This window comes from Argiope bruennichi, chromosome X2 (genome assembly GCF_947563725.1).
Source record: "Argiope bruennichi chromosome X2, qqArgBrue1.1, whole genome shotgun sequence".
Lineage (NCBI taxonomy): Eukaryota > Metazoa > Arthropoda > Arachnida > Araneae > Araneidae > Argiope > Argiope bruennichi.
This window is the reverse complement of record NC_079163.1, coordinates 21,555,738-21,579,326: the sequence shown is the minus strand read 5'-3', so window position 1 is coordinate 21,579,326 and position 23,589 is coordinate 21,555,738. Positions and strand designations below refer to the sequence as shown.

The 23,589-nt window shown below is 28.7% G+C and overlaps 1 protein-coding gene across 1 annotated transcript in view; it reads right to left on the bottom strand.

Annotated features, from left to right (window-relative positions):
• Positions 1-1,417: 1,417 nt before the first annotated feature.
• LOC129959655 (poly [ADP-ribose] polymerase tankyrase-like) overlaps positions 1,418-23,589 on the bottom strand; it is a 237,337-nt gene continuing 215,165 nt past the window's right edge. Inside the window, exons 11-17 of the mRNA XM_056072543.1 lie at positions 22,103-22,178; positions 17,633-17,997; positions 15,997-16,104; positions 8,226-8,349; positions 5,190-5,338; positions 1,514-1,717; positions 1,418-1,423 (exon numbers count right to left, since the gene is read on the bottom strand). Of these exons, the coding sequence (XP_055928518.1) occupies positions 1,418-1,423; positions 1,514-1,717; positions 5,190-5,338; positions 8,226-8,349; positions 15,997-16,104; positions 17,633-17,997; positions 22,103-22,178 (1,032 nt within the window). The remainder of the gene's footprint in view (positions 1,424-1,513; positions 1,718-5,189; positions 5,339-8,225; positions 8,350-15,996; positions 16,105-17,632; positions 17,998-22,102; positions 22,179-23,589) is intronic.

Sequence of the window (23,589 nt, the reverse complement as noted above, 5' to 3'; positions counted from 1 at the left end):
TCAGAACATATACGTGATACATGATCTAAATGCTTTGAAGAATCTTATTCATTTAAAAGTTTGAATTAACATTTAAATCAGTGATGAACGAAGAAAAACTGGTGACTACAAGAACGTCAGATCTCGAGGGTATACGTCTTAGAACACGGGAAAACGATAGACACAAAAGTGATATATACGAGTAATGGAGAAGGTAAGATATCAGTCCTTATTACCACAAATTACTCCGCCTTGCCATAGGGTAATTAAAGCAAAATAATCGGACCATCACAGAAAACAAAACAGTTATAATGATCTACACGAAATAAGCCAGAAGCACTTCCACAAACCCCCTTATGAGGGAGAAACACCTTGCCATCGATCGAAGAATCGTTCGACAATCGACGCCAGTATCAATATATCGTCCTGCCTCCGAAGAGAAGCAATAACCTTCATATTTATACGACAACTTTTCATCCTCAATCGAATCTTCTCTCCCCCCCCCCCAACACTCATTCTCTAATATATCAATACTGAACAACATTATCTCGTATAAATATAGTTAGGTGGTCATTTTGTAATTATTCGATGATAGTCGTATTGTATATTAAATACGATAAGTGAGTGGTAAAGGAGTATGGTTGAATCTAGCTATTGATATTCAAAGACAATTGAATGAATACATTTAAGGCAGAGTAAGATCAACAGTTTTAAGCAAACCATTCAAAATGTTCTCTCTTTATAATTTATCGCATTTTCGAACTGTTATTTCCATAAGCAAATAAACAGATAGATGGACAGAGAAACTCCTCATTGGTTAATTTAGTTTCAAAATAAACCAATGAGGTATAATACAGTTTTTCTAGTTTTTATAATATAGCATTCAATAGTTTTTTTGTAACTACAATTTTGAAATAATGAAAACATACCAATTACATCTATCTAGTTCTTCGCGGTTTATAGACAGATTCATGGTTACGCATCAACATCCCTTGGTTGATTTTTTTTGACGATTATAATAATTTCATTTTCTATATTTCACATAAAATTAAAAAAAAAACTAAAAAAACGGTCATTTTTGCTACATTCCTCTTTTTTTTTCTTTTTATCTGATTTTTGTTACTTCCCATATTCTAAACATGCAGTAATTTCGTATTCTTAAGTTAAGCCTAGTTACCACCACCACTATAGTACTTAGAACAATGAACAGGAATGTAGAAACAGGTAATTCAAATTACCTTCAATTGAATGAATAATTTACATTCAATTTACCATGTATGTGTATGTGTTGATGAAATATTTTTTGAAATTAAAAAAAAAAAATTGTTAAACTAGATGTAAAAAGTTTTTATACTTGATGATGTACAGAAAAATAACCAGTTTGTACTGAGTAACATTTTCATCAAACAAAAAGAATTTTTGTCACAATTATTTTGTATCAGTCCTAATATAAAACATTTTAGGTAATGAAATAAATTAAATGAGAACAATAAATCTATAAAGCAATAAATAAATTAATTAATAAATTACTCACAGAATCTTTACAGTTCAACACGTTTGAATGGTTCCTCAGAAAATAATCTAAAACTTCTGACTGATTCGATGTCACTGCTATATGTAAGGGTAAAGACCCTGTATCATCTCGAGCTTTCATCAGTTTCTCATTAGCTGAGACATGTTCTCGAACTCGTTCAACATCTCCTTTTCGTATGGCATCGTGGAAAGACTGTATGTTATTCTACAGAAATGATAAATAATATAATTAACATAGAATAACTAAACTATAACAACGTTTTCTAACATTATATTTATAACTGTATATATATATTATGACATACATATGACTGCATTATTACGTTGCAAAGAAGTATGTTTAAATTTAAATACTACATTCATAATTATAAATTAACAGTTTTATTAATTTTAGGAAAAAACTAGTATAAAACAGGTCATGTTCTACAAACTAAATTGATTTGAAAAAATTCAGAATATCAAGTACATAATAAATTTAAGAAGCATTACTTTTTAAAGATTGAAAAATGTGATAATTAAAACAGAATCAACTCTTTGATAATGTTACAACGTTTTAAAGTATGAGGTACAACCATGGATGTGTTTCAAAGCTGAACTTTTATGTTTAAAAAGCTATATTTGATATTTAAATATAATAAAAGTTTTCAGTCAATATTATTACTTTTCTAAATAAAATTACTGTAAAAGAATACATTGTGCAATATACTATAGTGCATTAGAAGAATTGGATATGCCATACAAACAGTAAATTTAAGGCATTTTAAAGGAAATAAAAAGAATATGATAGTTAAAACAGATATTCTAAGATTAGTGCTAATAAGTTCTCAGAGAAAGAGTACAAAGTGAAAGGTTTATGAAACAAAGTCCTTATTTTACAAAAGAGTATTATTTACTTTTTAAAGTATATTAATAATTTAAAATAATGATTGATTTTATTAGTTTTAAGTAACAAACTAAGGCAAGTGAATTTCTTGTATTGAAATCAAAAATGCATTGAAAAAATTCAGCATAACATAAAGCTTGTAAATTTAAGAAACGTGATTTTCGGACAAGTCAGTCAAAATTTCCTCTTAAGATTTATCTTCAGCAAATTATTTTTAAAAAAATGTAAAATGTAAAATAGTGATGGTTGTTTCAAAATTTTAAATTCATTGAGAAAGTTATATTCGCTACATGTATCTGAAAAGACAATTTAATAATACAGTAAAATTTCGATTAACCATGGTTGCTAATCTCAAAATATTATTATAAAAATATCAATTGCAAATAAAAAATTCTATGTTTTAATACCTATAAAAAGTCACAAATAAATTACCCTTTTTGTCTAAAAAGGTGAATCAAAATGCTTTTTAGCGCAGAAAACTACATTTCATTCATTCAAAAATGCGTAAATAGACACCCTACTGTAAATAAAAATTGCTTAAATACATTTTGTGTTACACAATTATTCAAACATACACTGTTGATTTACTCCTACTTCCGGCATTTTTACACATTATTTGCGTTTGCGGAACCATCCAGTTCCGCGGATAATTGGGATTTCACAGATTTTCTATGCCCAATTATCTTAATCACATCATTCTATGATATTAAAATAGTCGAAACTTGAAACTTTGGGTATAATAGTAAGAAGCTGAAATTAAAACTGAAATCGCTCTTGAGCCTTTTAAATATGCATTTTGGAAAAGTATCAGCAATTACAATCATTTGAAAATTTTTTTAATATTTCTTTTGAACAAGCCACGTTTATTTTTGCTCCTTTTTATTTGATTAAAATTAGCCAAGTTCACCAGATAATTAGGACTATTATGCTTTTAATTTCACTTTTATTGAAAATTTCATTTATACAGATTTACTAGTGAAAACACTACCGCATGACTTGAAATTTTGATTTATAATAAATGCGTTCTATTGAAACTGAAAATTTTTTTCCAAGATGTCAGTATGTGTGCAGAGTTATCTGAAAAAAGAATAATAATAATGGAAAAATATACTTTGGTTTATTTGTTTCAAATATTTTTGGAAATTATGTTTATATATAAATATATAAAGACTTTTTAATTTTTAAATAACATATTGAATAATCTAGCACGTTATATGAGTTTTATAATTAAAGTATTTATTTGTATATTAGATATTTAATATATATGTACAACGATTCTGTAATATAATAATATTTATATGTAATTCTAAGAAATTAATAATTTTTTCTTTTGAGTTTGTTTTGAATTTTTGTATTTATGATGTTGCTTTTTTGCTTATTGCGTAATATATTCATATGTAATTGTATTTAGGAATTAAAATTCAACTCTCCATTGCCTCAATCAATCTTTTACATAATCTGGCTGTGACAGCATCGCCAAATAAAGAAAGAAACCATTTGAATAATAATTTATTCTTAAATGGTTATATAAAGATCATGATTAAGAGCTACCCTATCAAGAAAACTGGCTTATTACGAAGTTTCCTGAAGTCAGTTTTGAACTATGCACGAGTTTTGACATAAAACTGAAGAGTAATGAACGTAGAGTCCCAAATATTGACACTGGGAACAATTGAGAACCTTGAAACGAGCTACTTGTTATCGACATCATAATAAGATCTGAAACTTCGTCAAAATCGACCAACAAACGACAATCCAGCAGTTTACTGTTGAAGTTCACTAAGCAGTTGAGTTAGAATCGACTAGAAGTTTTGTTTGCGATTACCGAATTCCCTCTGTTTGCACAATCTAAAGGCTGAGGTTCTTTTAGCTACAACTCTACCTTTTCATTCCATGAATTCGGAATTTCAATCATTTGCGGAATACATTGTGTACATATGTATATGAAGTTGCTGTAACAAGAGAAGTATTTTCCGCGGAGTTAGTGAATCAGAGCACCTTAAGGTCAAGGGAGAATTCATTCCCTCAAAATTAAATGATGATGAGATCCTACCATTTAAAACAATATTGATGAAACTTATTTTAATAAGCGTTCATTTTTTTCATATTATGATTTTTATTAAATTATATTCTTTCAGCGTAGTATTACTAATACAAATTACTTTCGCTTCCAAGTTATATATAGACTTCCAATTTTCCTTTTAAAAGGATTTTATAAGTATATAGTAAAAAGCTGATATATATATGTGTGTGTGTGTGTGAGTGGGTGTAAAAAACTCTTTGAAAAATATTTGATTAAAAATAACAAAATGGGAAATGAAGTTTCATAAAAAATTCCTTATTCTTCAGTTTTTACCATCCTTAACGAATAACGTAAACATTTTCAACAATTTGCTTTTAATGTTTAAAATTTAATATTGTTATTTGATTTATTGTTGTATGATTAAAAAGTATTAGCCAGGAAAAATACATCTTAGAAATCTAATTTTTTAAGAGTTTGAAAATTTAATAAATCTTAAATGGAATTTTATTTAAATTTTGAATAATACTTTCTAAGCTATATATAATATCTTTATTTTCTTCTAAATTTGTTCGTTGAAGTTATAAATTTATAAAGAAAATAACATGAAATCAGCTATTGAAGCAGTCACTTTTTAAAAATTAACTGTAAGAAAATAAAACAATAATACAAATTGCAAGTATGATATAAATTTTAAAATATTTTAAATAAATGCTTCAAATTTATTAATTTATGTTAACATTTTTACAATAATGTGCAGCGTGATATACGTACTAAATATGTAGGAAGCTCTTTAAGGAAGTTTTTCACATCATCATGCCATGAAGTTTTCCCCAGCAAATGTTTTCCGTGACCTTCTAATACCAAATCATGCAGAAGGTCAATGTCTCCTCGTTGCAAGGCTGCTGTCATTCTTTCTAATACTGAAAATGATGATACAAGCTAAATAATTTTCAACTCATGAATAGGTCTCAAAAATGATGAGAAAAAGTGTTAATCACGTTCTAAAGAGGATGTTTTAAATTAACACCATATAATTTATTCATTGATTGAATATTAAAATAAACTATACTGTATACAAAAAACATTCATTTTATAAATCTAAGATATTGATATCAATTAAATGTAATCGATAAGGTAACGATAAAATTAATAAAAATTACTTATTTTAATTGAGTAAGTTAAAGCAAATATTTTTAAATCACATTATATATATAAATTGGTTTTATAATTTGGAATGTTTAAGGAGTTTAGATTATATAAAAATAACTAACAGTCATCTCATTAAATTTTATAAAAAATGAACTTTATAATTGCTTTTGTATTCACTTCTTTAGGTAAAAGAGTTCTGAATGTGTGTATATTTGTGTTTACCCATAATTTTTATACTTATAATAATCTATTTATTGTGTATGCTTCTCTATCGCATTTATTTCAGTTAAATTTTTATTTCTTTTTAGAGGTGTCCTCTAGTAGCAAATTTCAGAAAAAATTAATTGCAAGACTAAAATTTTTCTAATTATAAATTAGGAAATATATTATGAAATATAAATTGGACAATAATAGAAATAAAGAAACTTTTATACCAGGGTGCTAAAAAGTTGAAAAGAATTTTTTTTATCTCAAGTATGGAAATCAAACCTTAATCATAAAACCATGAAACACTGAAAATGATAATGCAATAGGGATTTATAATAACTATATTATAAGAAAGAAAATACTTAAATATTCATTAGATTATATGTAAATATATATTATACACTTGATCAACTCTCTAATTTAATTAAAGTATTTCTTTCAGTGCCTGGCACTTTTGCCAGTTTATTTTGATATCTATATATTTGATAAAAAAAAATCTTGTTCTACCTTTTAAAAATGTAATAAATATGTGTTTTTAAAAGCAGTTTCATCTTTATTATCTACATTTGTTTTAAATGAATATACCCTCTGACATCATTCTAATAGTTTGATTCCAGCGTTTTGATTCTTAGCCTATGAAAATTTATTAACATTTATGACGGTACAAAAAATTAAAATTCCTATGATATATATTTTGGATAGTTACAATGGTATGTATCATTTAGAAATCAACTTAATTATAAAAAAAATCTTCAAGTACTTTTTTTATTATAGCACTTCTTTTATTCATTCTCTTCCGATAAATTTACCACTGAAATCTTTCAAATTGAAACAATTGAAAAACGAACACATGTAGAAGATTTGCATATTTTCCAGATTCGAAAGGGTAAGTTTTGAAAATTTAGAAATATTTTTGTCATTTATTTAATTTTAATCAATATATTATGAAAAAAAAATTCTGAAAAATCAGGCCAAAATTTGCAATAAATCATTTGGTAACATTTGTACATCGATAAGATTTCTGTTAAATTATAAACTTCATTTTAAGAGGTAAAAAGTTATTTCCAATTGGCAATCTGTGTTTTGGACTTTAGAGAAATGCAAAATTTATTTTAATAAATTAAGTTTTTATTTTGAAAAATTATGATTTTGTTTTGAGAAGACAAGGTTTTATTTCAAGGAATCGTGATATAATTAAAAGATAAGAAACTGGATTATTATTTTGAATAAATGATTAAGGATAAAGGAAACGATCTGTGAAGGAAAAGTTTTTTTTTCTGAATATTGCAAAATAATAATAATAATAATAATAATTAAAAATAAATTCAAAATCTGAATATTTTGTATTAATTGATTCTTTTTTTAAAAGATAAATGTGTTTCAAAATTATGAAAGGGAATTTATGAAATTAAAAAAAAATAAATATGTTTGGAAATGAAAGTAAGAGAAATTTTTTATATGCCCAATATATCCAACTACTAGAATCACGTATATATTCACATTGAAAGCACATTCATATAATTTTTAATCATAAAAGAAATTTTTCCCGTAAAAGTTTCTCATTTGCTGAATTTACTATTTACTAAAAATTACAGAAACTTCAATTTCTCACAATTATTTCTCGCAATTAGCAATTGCAAGTTTTAGTAAAATTGAGTGCAAAATGGAAGCTTCTTAAATAAATAAATAAGTATTTAACTATTCACAAACCACGTCATTTTTAATGTTGAAAAAGTTATCAAATACTTAAAATAAGAAAAGAAATGCCAAAAAAAGAATTATTTACAAAATAAAAATCCCTTTTAAAAAAACTATTTTCTATTTTCATAATTTGTTTTATTTTTTTTCTTTTTAAACAGAATTGGTAACAGTTGAAGATTTTATATAATCTTCTGAGCTTATCTTTTTTTTAGATGCACTTAAAAAGCTGACATTTAAAATTTATTTAAAAGATAGTTAAGAAAAATTCTAATTAAAACAGTTAAGTGGGCAGCAGTATATTTTAACTTCGGTCTTTGCACACATTTTTTTAAAGAAGGAGAAAGTTATTTATTCAATTAGCGTAGTTTATGCGAAGGAAGGATGTTTTTTCAACATTTTGTAATTATGATGAGCTCATAAAAAATATAAACAAGAACTAAAATATTTTAATATAAATGTTCACTATTAGTGAATAAAATTAAGAATAAAAAATGTCTCAAACTAAGTGCATCTACCTAATCCTCTAAAATTTATTTTGACGGCACTACTGCAGCTCTAGTTTTTAAATATTTTTTTTTCTTTTCTTCCTCGTTAATATAAAGTATACCTTCAAAATATCATGATTTTTCTCCTAAGTAATTGCAAAATATAAAAAAATAAAATAAGGTAGCTAAAAAATGTGCAGTTTTTCCAACATTTCATATTTATGTAGGAACAAAAATTGTGTTATTCATTACTTTTTTCACTTACCACCTTGTTTACTGTAACGATTTAATGTTTCTGTTCCTCGGCCTCCTGCATGTCTTGTCTTCATCATTGTTTTACTTGGAAGTGTTATGAGGTGGGTTTTATAGTAATCAGGTGTCCGCCCATGCTAAAAGGGAAATATATATTTAGTTTTAATACTTAAAATTAATGATTTCCTTTTGATTAATTTCAAGTATGTAAATATACAACAATACAATAAATTAAAGGCTATTAGTGAGAGACATTGCTTAACAAAGCGAAATTACATTGAATCCTTACTCAAATCCCTAAATTAACAATAAAAGTTTGAATTTCCTTTGTGTAACATACCGTCGCTATAACATTAAATATCGTATATGAAAAATATACAAACGTATACGAAATCTAATACAACAACTGAAACGAGATCGACATATGGCATTTCTTAATAACGTACGAACATATCTCATATTACACACAACAGTTTGAGAACAGTTATTGCAAACTTATGCAAGTATTTTGCATCAATAAAACATTTGGCTTGATATATCAGTGATGATATATTGTGAAATCCATGAGTCAAGGACTCATAATAAACCAGAAGTGTCATCTACTATTAGCCAAACCGATAATAAAGAATCTAGATAGTACTTGAGATAGAAACTGAACTTAAATCTAACGTATTAGGACACTGGCCCTCATTTGTTTTGTCTTCCAAAAAAGCTAACAAAATTTTCAAAAGCCAATTCAACTGCAGCGAGCAATTTATGTGCGTAGGTACAAAAGTGCATAGGTACATAGGTACAAAAGTGTACATGGGTTTTAAATAATACTCAGTAAGAATATAGATAGAGGATAGTAGAACCCATTACATTCTTTGTGCGATTTATGTTCCTCAAAAATGTAATGCCTACTAGGTCACTAGTTGATCAAGTTGATTGTAATTTCTTTGTCCTATACTGATTTGATTGATTGAGTGTATTTTCTCATTTCCTGTCCAAAGACATCTTAAATATCGTCATGTGATCCTCACGGGCATTGGTTCAAATATAAATTTGTACTCATTTTGAGATTAAATAAACCAAAATTATTATGTCGAAATTATATGTCAAAATACTCCAAATATAATTAAAATTCCCTTTGGGAACATATATAATTAACAATATGGGCATTTGATTTTTCTAATTCACTATTTTCTTTTCAGCCTTGGAATATCGTTCTCTGTTAATAAAATTATAACATTGGAACCGTTTGATTGTCCTATGAAACACCATTGATTCGCATTAGTATGTCGCTTTAACTTAATTTTTTAATCCCTTGCGCATCTTCAAAAGAAAAGCGCAAGATCAATTCAATGTTACATGGTATACGTTGTTACTTATGCCATGTGACTGCGGTGTCACATGAATTGACTTCATTCCATTGAAAAATGGTGAAACCTTAAATAAGGCACTTTAACACTTAATTCGTATAATTATCTATCATTGATTACAGCTTATTTAGTCGATAACACACCATGATCTCTTAAACCAAAATTCTCCAAATTCCTTCAAGTGCAGATTCCGACCATTCTTCAGTACACCGAAATGCCTTCTAACCTTTTATAACATCTTAGTAGCCGAAATCGGTTTATCCTTCGAAGAAATAAATTGCAGTGTTTAGAGCACCCCACAAGAGAAAAAGAAAAATGAAAATCTTTGGCGGGTGGTAAGGAACTGGATAGGATGCGGCTTTTGATGGACTTTTGCGGAATAATCCGTGGCAAATAATGTTGATGAAGTTTCTATAAACATAAGCACAGATGAGGGATCAGGCTTCTAATGTAAATACGGTATCAAATGCTGTTAATAATCAAGAAATTAAATTTGTTAAGCAAAAAGCATTGTTAGTGCTTGGTATAGACGCAGTTTTATTCTTTTCTTTCCCTTTTCTTGTTTCTTCCTCCCCTTTTCCTATCAAACATTGAATTTCTAGAATTCCTTATCACTGAATAGATATCGTAGACTGACTACTCCGACCCGCCCGATGGCACACGGAAAAACTTGAATGACTGGACTGCAGCAACAGCAACTCTGGCGGGAACTGTGGTTCACTCCTAAGGGCCATCACTGGCCACGGCACAACATTTCCTTAAGGGAGTACGTTCCGTCATCGATGGGAGGAGTCAGACCCCCAACCTTTCGTGTACCCACAGGGGTGGCGAAAACTAACCAGCATATCGGAAGCTTCTCACCCCCAACCCCAGGTGGGACCATTTGAATGGGTATACATGGAAAGATTTGTTGAAGTAAGAAATGCATGTTAAAGTTTACATACAATACACGAAACTTCACTACAACTATGAAAATATGAGCGTTTGGTGGGGTTTAATTTAGTTTAGTTATATTACCGTCCCTTTTTAAATCAACACAAGGGCTGTTTCGGGACGAACCTCAGTCAGATGACGAGGACGACAGCTGAGCTGGCACCCCTCTCTCCATACCACACCAAACAAGCGACAGGGCGTTTGGCCAGGACGGTTTAGCGTGCACCAGACAAGCTTACACGACAATTCTTCAATGGAATCGGGTATCGAATCTGAAACCCACCGGTTCCGAAGCCGAGACCTTACCACCAGGCCACCACGACCGATTGTTTGGTGGGGAAAAGAAGTTCAGGGATTCTGATGAGATTTCTCGAAGAAAGGCTAGATTGAGGAAATCGACGAAACAAATTATTCTGGTCGTGGTTTGGGAGAAAAACAGGTCTTCGCTATCCTACAGAAACTGCAAAAGATTACTGACTTTGATTTCGGACATTTTGTTTGTCATCACGTTGTTCCGCCAAATTCGTTCGAGGTCATGGGTGGGTTGGTGAGGTGAAAATACGTGGTAAGAGGGCAGCTAGTGGCATAATGAAGTGGATCGTCTATTTCCTAGCAGCGGCAGAGATCAGAATTTTTGATATGAAATCGTAAAATATAAAAATTGGAGCCAAAGGTGGGATCTACGAATCTCATTACAACTTAGAGTGGATGTGAAACCGCTTAAAGCACATGAATGATTATGTTTAATAATTCAGTGCCTGAAGTATAAGAAGGTTGTCGGTGAAATTATGATAAAACCCTTTGCAAATGCTTCCTTCGAATCGTAGACACAGTATGTCAGTAGATGGATTTTAGTTTAAAAAATTATTTTAATCCATATCATAGCACCTTGTTTTTTTTTCAAGAATAATTATTATGCAATGGTATTGAACATTTATTATGTTGTAAAGCAATTAAGATATCATCCAGTAGAACACGTAATGAGATTCTTGGTTTTATTAAAATTCAATAGATAAATCATTTATGAAAGTGGAGCATTTTTATTTTAACGTATTTCTGTTGACTTTGTGACTGACTGACTCCCAATTTTGAATTTTATATATAAAAAGGACCAAATTGTAAGCTAAGATGAAATTTTCTGAATAATTTCAGAAATGTGTTTTTAAATAATCTATGCTTTTAGTAATTTTCGTTCATTTTGAATTTGCAAACACTAATTGTTTTCTTTAGAAATGTTCTTGTATTTAATGTATTAAATTGTGTTAATTTCTTTTTTGAAATATTCAGTCAATTATTTTGGATTATTATATCTAGATCATAGTTCTTTTCCTTAACTAACTATTCCTGTTTATCTATTCTTTTGAAATGTTGTTTAGTGTAGGTTCAAAGAATTTAAGTAAAGTGACATTCCTGATTAATAATATGATTTTATTGGAAACATTAACCAGTTAAATTATATATATATATATATATATATATATATATATATATATATATATATATATATATTAAATGCCATAGCGTGCATTATTCCTATAGATTATTCTCTTGCTGGCAATTTTTATTAAGTTTTAAAAGAATCTTCATATATAAACCAGATAGTACTTCGTTTTGGTTTTAATATTTGAACAAAAGAAATTGTTTTTGATTGGATAAAACAAAATGGCTTTTATTTCTGTAATGTACAAACTGTTTGATTTTAGGTCTTATGTGCAGAAATTAGCCTCGAAGTAAGTATGACTATCAGAATGAATAAATTGAAAAAAAAATGCGAATTCAGCCTTTCGATGATATTATTTGATATTAAGATTTATTGATTGACATTTTCGGAAAATTTTGAAGAAAACTGTATTACTAAAACCCATAAAAACCTTACAGGTAACCAAAATTCAAAGAAGAAAGAGAAAATTCCACTTCTGGAGGTTGCAACTGAAAATAAAAGCAATCAGTGAATTTCGTGTAGATATAAAGAAAACAAATTATTTCAACAAAAAGAGAGAATTTTCCTTTGGAAATAGCTAAATTGTCTATCTCTAAAGCCACGAATGAGATTTTTCTTGAAGATATAGAATTACAAAGTCCTTTTACAGAGAAGAGAAAAGTTACTTTAGAAACCGAGGACAGTTGTAAAAGAGTCTGTACCCTCAGGCAAAGGGCGTACCAGACAAATGTTGAAAACTTTCTTTCTTGGGACTTTAGAGTCAATGAAGACAATAGTGAAACTCTGACTGAAATAAGAAAGAACCGCCTATTTATTATTATAGCAGAAAAAAGATATTTTCACCGAAAAGAAGGCTATTATTTGAGCTGCAATGCAGAAGAAGCGATTAGAAAAAAATTGTTTATAATCCTGAATGCCCATTATCCAGTTGCCGAAAATACATCCATGCTTATGAAAATCAAACATGTGAAATAGTAATAAAATTTATCCTTTGAGGGATTAGAGCATCTTGTTTTAAATAATTGTATATTATACTTCTTTGTATATTTTTAATAATAATATTTATGTGATAGTATTTATTATCCAATAACATCTAATGAAATTAAGAAATTGACCAGAAACCTACAGAATAAAATTGTTGCTTTTGTAATTGCTGAGAGTTCAATCATCTAGGAAATTGAAGGATTTTTATTATAGTATCTTTCGGTAGACTGTATAATTTTAAATATCTTCCAATCATCTGCGCCCTAAGAGTTTGAAGATCACATTTTCATGCTTCAGGTAATTTTAAAGAAGGGAAGAATGTAAAGGTTTCATGTAAAGAAAAATTCGACATGTATATCCATTTGGAATTCTGGATGAGGACATGAACCTTAAACCGTCTACTTCTACTCATCCGAAGGCAGATGTAAAAAAATAATAATAATAATAATAATAAATGACCGGACTGTAGCAACAGCAGCACTGGCAGGAACTATTGTTGAGTCGCAAGAACCATCACCGGTCATGGTACAACCCTTCTTTTAGGATGTACGTCCCGTCATCGATGGGAGGAGCCGACCCCCCAGCTTTTTCTATACCGACGAGGGTGGCGTGAACCAACCATTATGTCGGAAGCTTCGCATCCTCCATTACGAGGTGCCTCCCCCCCCCATTGTGATGGATGAAAACATGGATAGTGATCATCATTATCCTAATATTTCTGAAACTAGGAATGGATGTAAAAATCTCTCAAAACAGGATGGACTTAGGTTTTCTGTTCACAATCATGCCGTTTATGTGACTATTAGTGAATACTTTTACGAACGGACAAGTCACCCAGAATCAATAGGATCGTGTAAAAGTCAAAAGAAGGTTGATGAAAATGATGGCAAGCACTTTAAGATTCGTAATAAATCTGTTCTACTTAAATTAGAGGATGATTCTTTCCAGAGTTGTTCATATGAACACGAAAGTTGAGATAAGAATATTCTGGGAGATCATGAATGCAGTAACCAAGATACCCAAGAGGAAGTACTCTGAGGATAAAACTGCATACTGTGTTGGTAAGGAAATATAATGATATTACAGATTCTTATTTCGTAATATAATAACACCTCATTATTATTATTACAAATTTTTAACAATATTATATCATTATCATTTTTAGCTCTTAGTTTGTAATAATGTCCTTAATTCCCGGAACTCTTTGTTTCGAAATTGAAAGAAAACTTCACTGATTGTCTCCCGTAGTCTAATGAACTTAGCAACAAATATATCCACCCTCTAAAAGGACTAGAAATATCGGATGAGAGTTTATGTCACATTAAGGTTAAAGCAAAATGTTCTCATAACAATTCTTCACTGATAAAGGATTTACTATTATTTTCTAAAAGAATGATCTTGTATTATTTTATAGTATCTTAATTAGCAAGAACTCTATAAATAAATCTATTAAAAAACTGAATATCTTTCAATTGAACTTTATCCAAAATTCCATCAAAAAATTCAGATGGTAATATTATGTATTAAAGTAGGATCTCAAATCTTAAAAATACTTCTTGAATAATGAATTAAAACAGATTGAGATTTGTAAATGAATTTTGTGGATAATGAATTTAATTAATTTTAATTTGAAACTGAAATATAGAAAATTTAGTTTTAGGACTATCTTTAAATTGAACTTTATCCAAAATTCCATCCAAAAATTCATTTGGTAATATTATGTAGTAAAGTAGGATCTCAAATCTTAAAAATACTTCTTGAATAATGAATTAAAACAGATTGAGATTTGTAAATGAATTTTGTGGATAATGAATTTAATTAATTTTAATTTGAAACTGAAATATAGAAAATTTAGTTTTCATCTTAAATTCCTTTTGAGCAGATTTATAATTCAAATTTTAGCTATTTAATATTTCGGATTAAGAAAAATTTGTCAGTTATATTTTTTCAAAAGAAATTCCATTAAAATGAAGATATTAAATCATTGAGTTAAATGAATTAATTTGAAATCAAAATGACGCAATCAAAATTTTACATTTTTAGAGTACAGATAAGAGATTGGTCTCCTTGTATAAATATGAGATTTAGAAGCTCTTAATAATTACGAAATTATGTCTTTGTTAGTAACCTTTTCTTCTCTGTTGAAGCTAAGTATAGTAGAAATGATCCATAACACACAATGCATAGCGGAACTTTGAAGGGAAAGTTCATGGTTGAAAATTACTGAAATTGAAATTGCAAATTTGAAAAGCTTATGATGAAATGAGTGCACGGTAGCGTGATAATATTAATTTCGCAAGAATTTAAATATAAAAATAATTTTTGCAATGAATACATTTTGTAAATCGTTCAAAACATTCCATTACTGGATCTAAAACTACAAGGAGTTACTTTCTGGATAATAAGTGCTCAGTAAGAAAGGGCTTTATTTTAATCTTATTAAATATGAATTCAAACTTCATCACTTCAGGCGATATTATCTCAAAATAAGTATTTTTACTCCTCTATAAAATGCAGCTTATTATTTCTTCAGTAATACCTATTTCCTTATCCTACAATTTTTTCTTTATCTAAGCTTCAGAAAATTAATTTTAAATAAGATTTACTGCAATGAGTTTTATTATTTTAATGAATTCCATACCCATTTTATTATTTCATCAAATCTCTTCTCAATTACTGTTACTTAAGTAATGTTATGATAAATGAAAAGTTGTTTTCTTTGGGTATTAATACCAAAGCAGAATTTTCCCTTTCGCTTTTAGTGACATTAAAACGGATTTATGCAGATATTTTTTTCGTAAATTGCGTAAAATAAAGATCTTTATATATAGAATGCAATGGCTGATGAAATTAAGCCAGGCGAGAATAAGACAGGAAATCCAAGCAATCAAAACATTAACAGGGTATTAGGTTTCAAAATGAGGCTCGAATATTTTCTTTTCATGAATTCAAATTTTTCTTCTTTTTTTATGTTTTTTTGGGGAGTTTGTTTTTGTAATGTATTTTTGTGTTTGTTTTTTATAAAATTAATTGTAAGAAATAATAATTTTGCTATTTTTACTTACGCTGTCTCGAACTTTTGGATCAGCCCCCGCCTGAAGAAGAATCTTGTACAATTGCTGACCATCTTTCCTAGACATCGCAGCAGCATAATGCAGTGCACTGAGTCCATTCTATTTTTATGAAAGAGATATAATACATTCAGATATCATCTTGATTAATTAGTTATTTCTGAAAAAATACTAATTTATATAAAACAAATATAAAATAGCTTTTAAATATAAGCAATTTAATTTATAAAATTAAATTGATAACTTTGTCACAAGTTATATAAAAAAGAATTAACTTTCATTTAACAAATATTATTCGTCAGGACAACCTTCACACAAGTATAAATATGAAAGACTTTTAAATATAAGGAATTTAATTAGTAAAATTAAATTTGTGTCTTTTTCTCAACTTATACAAGTAAGACTTAACTTTCATTCAACAAATATTATTCGTTATCTCAATCTCAATTTTCACAAAACATTTTTCACATTTTTACACAAAATCTCAATTTTCCCATAAGAAGCATTTTTCTTAAAAGATGATAATTAAATATTGATAGCTATCATTTTCTTATAATTTTAAATATATATCTGTAATCTAATTTTTAACAGAACTGCAAAATATATCTATTTAGATTCCTGACTTTATATAGCCATTGTAATATTATGTTTACTGCATAATTTCAGATCATAAGATATCACGATTATTGAAATGAAACTAGAATTTTTCTAGTTTATACATTTGGAAAGTTTAAATGCCATAATCATTCCCAAGATAATTATATACCTAATCATTCCAACAAGTTAGAGGGAAAAAAATCTTTTTTTTCCAGTATTATTTCGTTGATGACCGCACCTTTGTAATGACTAAAAATTATCTTTGTTATTTTAGTAAAAAATGCCAAAGTAATTTAGTGATGAACAATGTACTACCAAATGCATCCGTTTATTCAATGTTCTACAAACAAAAAGATGGTATTTATTTTTGATGATGAAATTTTAATTGATATATTAGGAAAAGGAAACGCTCATAATTTTCATAATCTTAAAAATATCAACAATGCTAAAAATTCAGAAATAACTTTTCAAAACTCTAAAAAAATCATTAACAATGAAATTTTAACAAGTAATTTTTTTTAAAGTTAAAAATAACAAACAATAAAAAAAAATCAAAAATAATTTCAAGAAACTTTAAAAAGCATCATAAATAATAAAAATTCAAATATTAATTTTGAAAAAGTCTAAAAAGCCTTAAAAATATTAAAAGTTTAAAAAATTTTAATCTAAAAAGTTTTAAAAATTTATCAGAAGAAATCAATATAATATTGATTGGTAAATATAATTATTTACCAATAAAAATTATCAATTATATTTTTGCGTTGGTAAATAATTTGAAAAATAATTCCAAAGAAGAATACAATAGAAATATCAAGTGCCTTCTTTGATTCGAATTTTGGGGATACAAAAAATGCTATTTCTTTATAAAAAGATTTTAATTAGTGCAGTAGAGACACCAAACACTTTAGGTGATTCGATTAAGGGATGGCAAAAAATGATTACTAATTGAAACCAAAGAAACCAAAAAAATCTGTGACGGTAAAATAATAATAATAATAATGTTTGATTGAAAATGGCGAAGTCACCCAAATACCTTATTTTTTGCATTAATTGCTTCTGGAAATTTCTCAATGAGAAAGGCTACAATTTTATTTTTTCTCAACAGCACAGCTTTATGCAGAGGAGTCATGCCCATATGGTCCTTGGCCAGTGCATAATCTTTCTCATCGAGGTGATTCTGAAGCTCATTCAAATCATCGCTGGAAACTGCTGTGTGAATTGCATTGACTCTCTCAACCATTTCTGAGATCTTGTTGGCTATTTCTGATTTATCTTCTTCCTCTGCTGTGTGAGCTCGAACAACTTTTTCGCCATAGCCTTCAATGACAGCTTTAGTCAGCTTCTCTACGTCTTTAGCGTTAACCCATTTTCGGATGTTAGCGCTGTTTATATCTATTCCTGCAAATAAAAACAAATGTTGTTTTTATGGAAATACAAATAGCCATTCACGATACATAAAAAATTACAAGTGAAATGCCTTAAATTCATCGTGGTTACTCCTAATTTGCAATGAGATTAACTATCAATGTTGAAAGACCACAAACACCCGATCAAGGAAGCAACGGAATCAGCCGAGTTGCTAGGATATCACTACTGAATGTCCTTTCCTTTCTTCAGCGTGATTGACTGAATACTCATGGCGCGTGCTTTGTTCGTTAGAGATGCTCTCCCAGAGGGATTTCGGGAGAAAAAGAAGCTTTCTAAGAATACCCAGAGTATAAACGAGCATACGTGTAAGCTATCATTGAAAAAGCTTATCATTAAGCTTATGAACATAGGTTACTATATTGCGGGTTTTGAGGGAGAGGGGATAAAGATACTGTATTTTATCTGAAAGAGAAACGTAGGATTTCCAATACTCTGAGGTAACTGAACTAAAATGATCTTAGGAAAAAGAGGGTTAAATATCGACTTTAATATTACAACTCGTATTTCACATATGAATTGAGACAGACCTTTCCTCAATATCATCTTGCATTCACGCAATAAAAAAAATTATAAACTCTTCAAAAAAAAAAAAAAAACTGACTTTGAAAAAATGCTTTATGGCTTATCACTTAATATACTCGTATGCCAATTCCCGCTATTGTTTTAAGCCTTAACTTATAGTTTCATCTTGTCAAAAAAAAATGATTACTTAGAAGCATTATGTGCATAATTCATTTTGTCAAAAAAAAGTGATTACTTAGAAACATTATGTGCATGATTCATCTTGTCGAAAAAAAAGTGATTACTTAGAAACATTATGTGCATAATTCATCTTGTAAAAAAAAGTGATTACTTAGAAACATTATGTGCATAATTGAATAATAAAACGATTTAAAAAGTGATAATAATTATAATTTACAGGAAATAATCTTTTATACAGTTAACGATAAATATTTTCAGATTTTTATAACTTTCGTGCAAAGGTCATTTGATAAATTTAACTAAATTTTTCAGCAATTTTCTGCCATTCAAATTATTATATTTTTTAATAAATCATGCTGCAACTTCTGATGCAAATTCTGGTTTAATTAAGATTTCATTCCTGAAATATCTTCTGCTGAATTTGTACTGTAAAAAGGATGGTTCATACAGAGGGTATATAAATGTTCAAATCAGCAAATAGGCCAATAATTCAGTCATTAACCGACCGATTGTAATAAAAACGATCTATTAGAATAAATGCCACATTTATTTCTTTTATGAAAAATTGTCTGTTGTCTAATCAAAAATCGAGGAAAATGCGCCTAATATTGCTGGTTACAATAATTAACTGCAAAATGTTCATTTTATATTAAAAACTAGCTGTTTTGGGGTATCACGTTGTTGCGGGAAATAACAGTTAACCTTAATTTATATTTAACTTCTTGTTTATTGTATTGATAGTTCCTTCAGAAAATTATTCTGCATTTTCGAATGTCATGGGAAATTATTCCGAGTTAGTTTAGCTTTCACTTCTATATTTATATGAATTATATTTCTTCTATTGCTTATATGAAATTCCCTTATAAAAGGGAAACCAAGAGACTCTTACTCGTTTAAAGTTTAGTTTAGTTTAGTTATATTAACGTCCCGTTTTAAAGCAACTCTAGGGCTATTTTGGGATGGACCTCGTAATTTTGAACCGCAGTCAGATGACGATGACAGCACCTGAGCTGTACCCCCCTCTCCACACCACACCAGTGGGAGGACGTTTAACGTGCGCCAGACCAGCTTACACGATGGGTTTTCGGTGGAATCGGGTTAAGAACCTGAAACCCACTAGCTTCGAAGCCGAGACTTTACCACCAGGCCATCGCTGCCCTTACTCGTTTAAAATATAACTATACGAATCATCTAATTGCGCATTGTCTTAAATGGAACTATAACTTCACTTTCTTATTCCTGAAACAAAATGCTCTGAACAACATTAAAAAAATTTTAATTTATGAGGTTCTTTTTCTTTCAGAAGCAACAATAGGTTTCTCATTAATTTTCTTTGCTTTTTTTAAAACTATTTTTTAAGTTGTTCATATCTGTTCGGGCTGAAATTTATTTATTATTTAAAAAAAAAAAACGGGTTAATTTCACTTTTACAAATTTTGTAAGAGAACCAAATGACTATTTCCTTTCATAATATTTCCATTTAATTTAAATCTGTATATTTTTATCATTAAACGGAATTAAATTTTATAGAAAAATGCTTACATAACTATTTATGGTCTGCAAGATGACCAGTAAAAACATTTTTCCTGAGAGGGATGACAGATTTTCAAAACAAATCTGCATTTGTGAAAGATCAAGTACATTTTAATTTACAAAAAAGGCACATTTTATGAATTCCGTGATGAAAATATCACTGCAAAATCTTATTGAATTTCCATACAATATGCCAGACTAAAAAGAATAATAAATATTACAAAGAGAAAGCTACATTTACTAAGGCGCTTCGTTTGCGTAGGTTTGGACCATTCATTTATTATTTCATTATAGAAGTCATTGTTGGCTGGTATATACTTCTAGAACTTCTTGACGCCTTGTATTAAAACTTATTATTGATAAGAAATAGGCGTTTCCTAAGTAGGCGGAGTTGTTTTCTGGCTCCCTGATGAATAGAGGGGAATGAAGATCTTGTTCTTATTTCTTCAATAATAAAAATAGTTCTTGTAAGATGTTGTCGGTATAGAGCTTAGGCTGTCTCAGCTCCTGAGTTTTCACAGACGAAATGAAATTCATACGAGTCGTTCATGGCAAAATAACATTTCTAGTTCTTGTTATGTACAGCCGACCACCCTCCACCATTGAACGAAGCTGTATCGACAGGTATTGTATAACATTTATGCTGTTGCGAAACATTTCTTCCATAATCTCGAATGGAAAGAACATTCTTTTTAAAGATGGTTGACCAGAAAAAAAACACAATGTAATCTTGAGGTGTGACACTACATATCTGGAATTTCTTTGTATATGTAAAAGGCTCTTACAAATGAGATGGAGGAAATGAGAGTCGCTTTCTAAGAGATTACAATTTTTAAAATAAACGCTGGAACAAGATTTATTTGGAAAGCTTTTAATGGGTGAAATATGTCCCATTTTTACATGACATACATGAGTTAAAAATAAAAAAAATCTCGATAATGTGAATTTGTTAAAAAACAAACAAACTGGAAATGGCTTTTTTTCTTAAAATGATACGCTTTCATAAATGACTGATTTCAAAATGAACGCCTGAATGAGATGTATTTGGAAGGACTTTTAATAGATAAATATGCCCATTTTAACATGACATACATCAGTCAACACCTAAGGAAAAACTGGAAAGGAGCCTTTCTCAAAATAACCGCGCTCTCAGAAATGATAATTTGCAAAAGCACCACCCTGAAATGATATTTATTTAGAAAAGTTTTAATAGATGAAATATATCCCATTTATACATGGCCTACTTGAATCAAAACCAAAAGAAATCTCCGCCATTTTTTTTTTTTTTTTTTTTTTTGAATTTGTGAAAAAATTGGAAATGGACCTTTTGCAAAATGCCTGTTTTCTTAGAAATGACAGATTTCAAAATGAAAGAAAGAATGATATTTATCTGGAAAGGATTTAATGGTTGAAATATGTCCTATTTTTACATGGCATACATGAATCAAAACCAAAAGAAATCTCCATAATGTGAATTTGTGAAAAAAAATGGAAATGGCCCTTTCTCAAAATGACAAATTCAATTATTTTATTATGCAGAAAATTTTTTCATAAGAGTTAAAGAACGAGAACTCTTGTGATCGAATTCGAAATTCGGTTTTCAAAATGTATCAAAAATGGATACTCCGAAATCTAAAAGATACTTACAAAATTTCATTTATATTTTTCTGTATTGAAATCTTCTTAATTATTATTGTTTTACAATTGAGACAATATTAGGTACATGAAACACAAGACAAAAAATTTAAATTTATAAAAATATTTAGTGAGTTATTTTTATGTCAGGCTAATATATTAAAACAATGGAAATTTAAATAAATAACTTCAACCTTATACTTACGTCTTGATAGCTTGTCTTTCTGTAACATCGATATAAGTTCAATTTCGTTTCCGCTGTCATTGCTTTGACTGTTTTCCTGAAATAAATTATCAATATGTTAATCTTTGTTATTATAATCCAATAAATATAATTCAATTATTATTAATGGGGTAACTGAAAATGTTAATGAAATTAATGAATTAGAGTCAGTCCATTAGTCCTCTCAATTCCTGATTTTTTTTATGGTGAATATTTTTGTCGTAAGCTCTACATCTTTAGAATTACATTTTATTCCGTTAAGTTAGGCATTTTATCTATAATTAAAACATGAAAACCAAAATAAATTTCATTTTTGGAACTATTTGTGAAAATGTTTTTACTATCGAGAACAATTCAAACTTCAGAGGAATTATAAAAGCCAATATTTCACAAACGAATGGAGATATAAAGATACCGATGACACATACACAAAAAAAAGATAAAAGGGAACTTTTTTTGAGAAGAAAAAGAGGAGCACTTATGCTGGAAGAGTAGTTTGCAACTAAAGTGACAAGAGTGTTCTGCAGATGTCAGAGCAATGCGTTACTAACATGTCAAAATAACAACTTAAAAATCGTCGCTTAACAAGAAACGCCATACATTTTTGCGATTTTGAAAAATAAGAAATGACTGTTTTTTCTAAAACAGTAACGAATATTTTGAATTTTCTTTTCTGCACCTGGTATAGACATACGAGTGCATGTTCATACTAAATTGAATATATATATATATATATATATTCGTTATTGATTGAAAAATTCTCGAGACAGGAAGTTTTGTACATGTTTAAATTGAGTGAGAAAACTTGTTCTGATTAATCAGTGACATGATACTTCAATCTTGCTTGAGGAAGAAATGGAATAATTCCTTTACTTTTAGAAAATAATTAAAAAAATTATTTTGAACAACTTAAAATATTTGAAAGTGCAATGAAAAGGTATTTGGTGCTGCCAAAAATTTTAATCAGTTAAAAATTAAAAACCGTATCTGTATTTTTTTTATTAGGAAAACTCTTTTTTTTTTTTTTGGTTTAAAATATATTGATCCAATCAAACTCAGCCGTTTAAAAAACATTCGGCGGATATATTTAAGAGAAACGATTACGCATGCAAAATACAACTTACATATGTAACTATTCATATTTAATTACATATATTTATTACAACTATGCATATTTTATGAACTCTATACTTTGTTTTACTAGTGTCTGATGGTTAAAGCGAGTGCCATACCTTTAAGAATCTTTGAGCCAGACAGATTCGATCGATGCGTTAGTGAAACTTTTATTATCAGAACCAAAGGGGTACAATTATTTTATTTTTCTTTATATGATTGGAATCCTTTAAAAGAGAAAACGAAGTGAACTGATGCACCTGCTTTAAGGAAAGTTCTGTCCACTTTTATCGATCATTGCAGCGCTGTTTCATCCAGTTCAAAGAAGAAACTTTCTCTTAATTTCTTTTTGTACT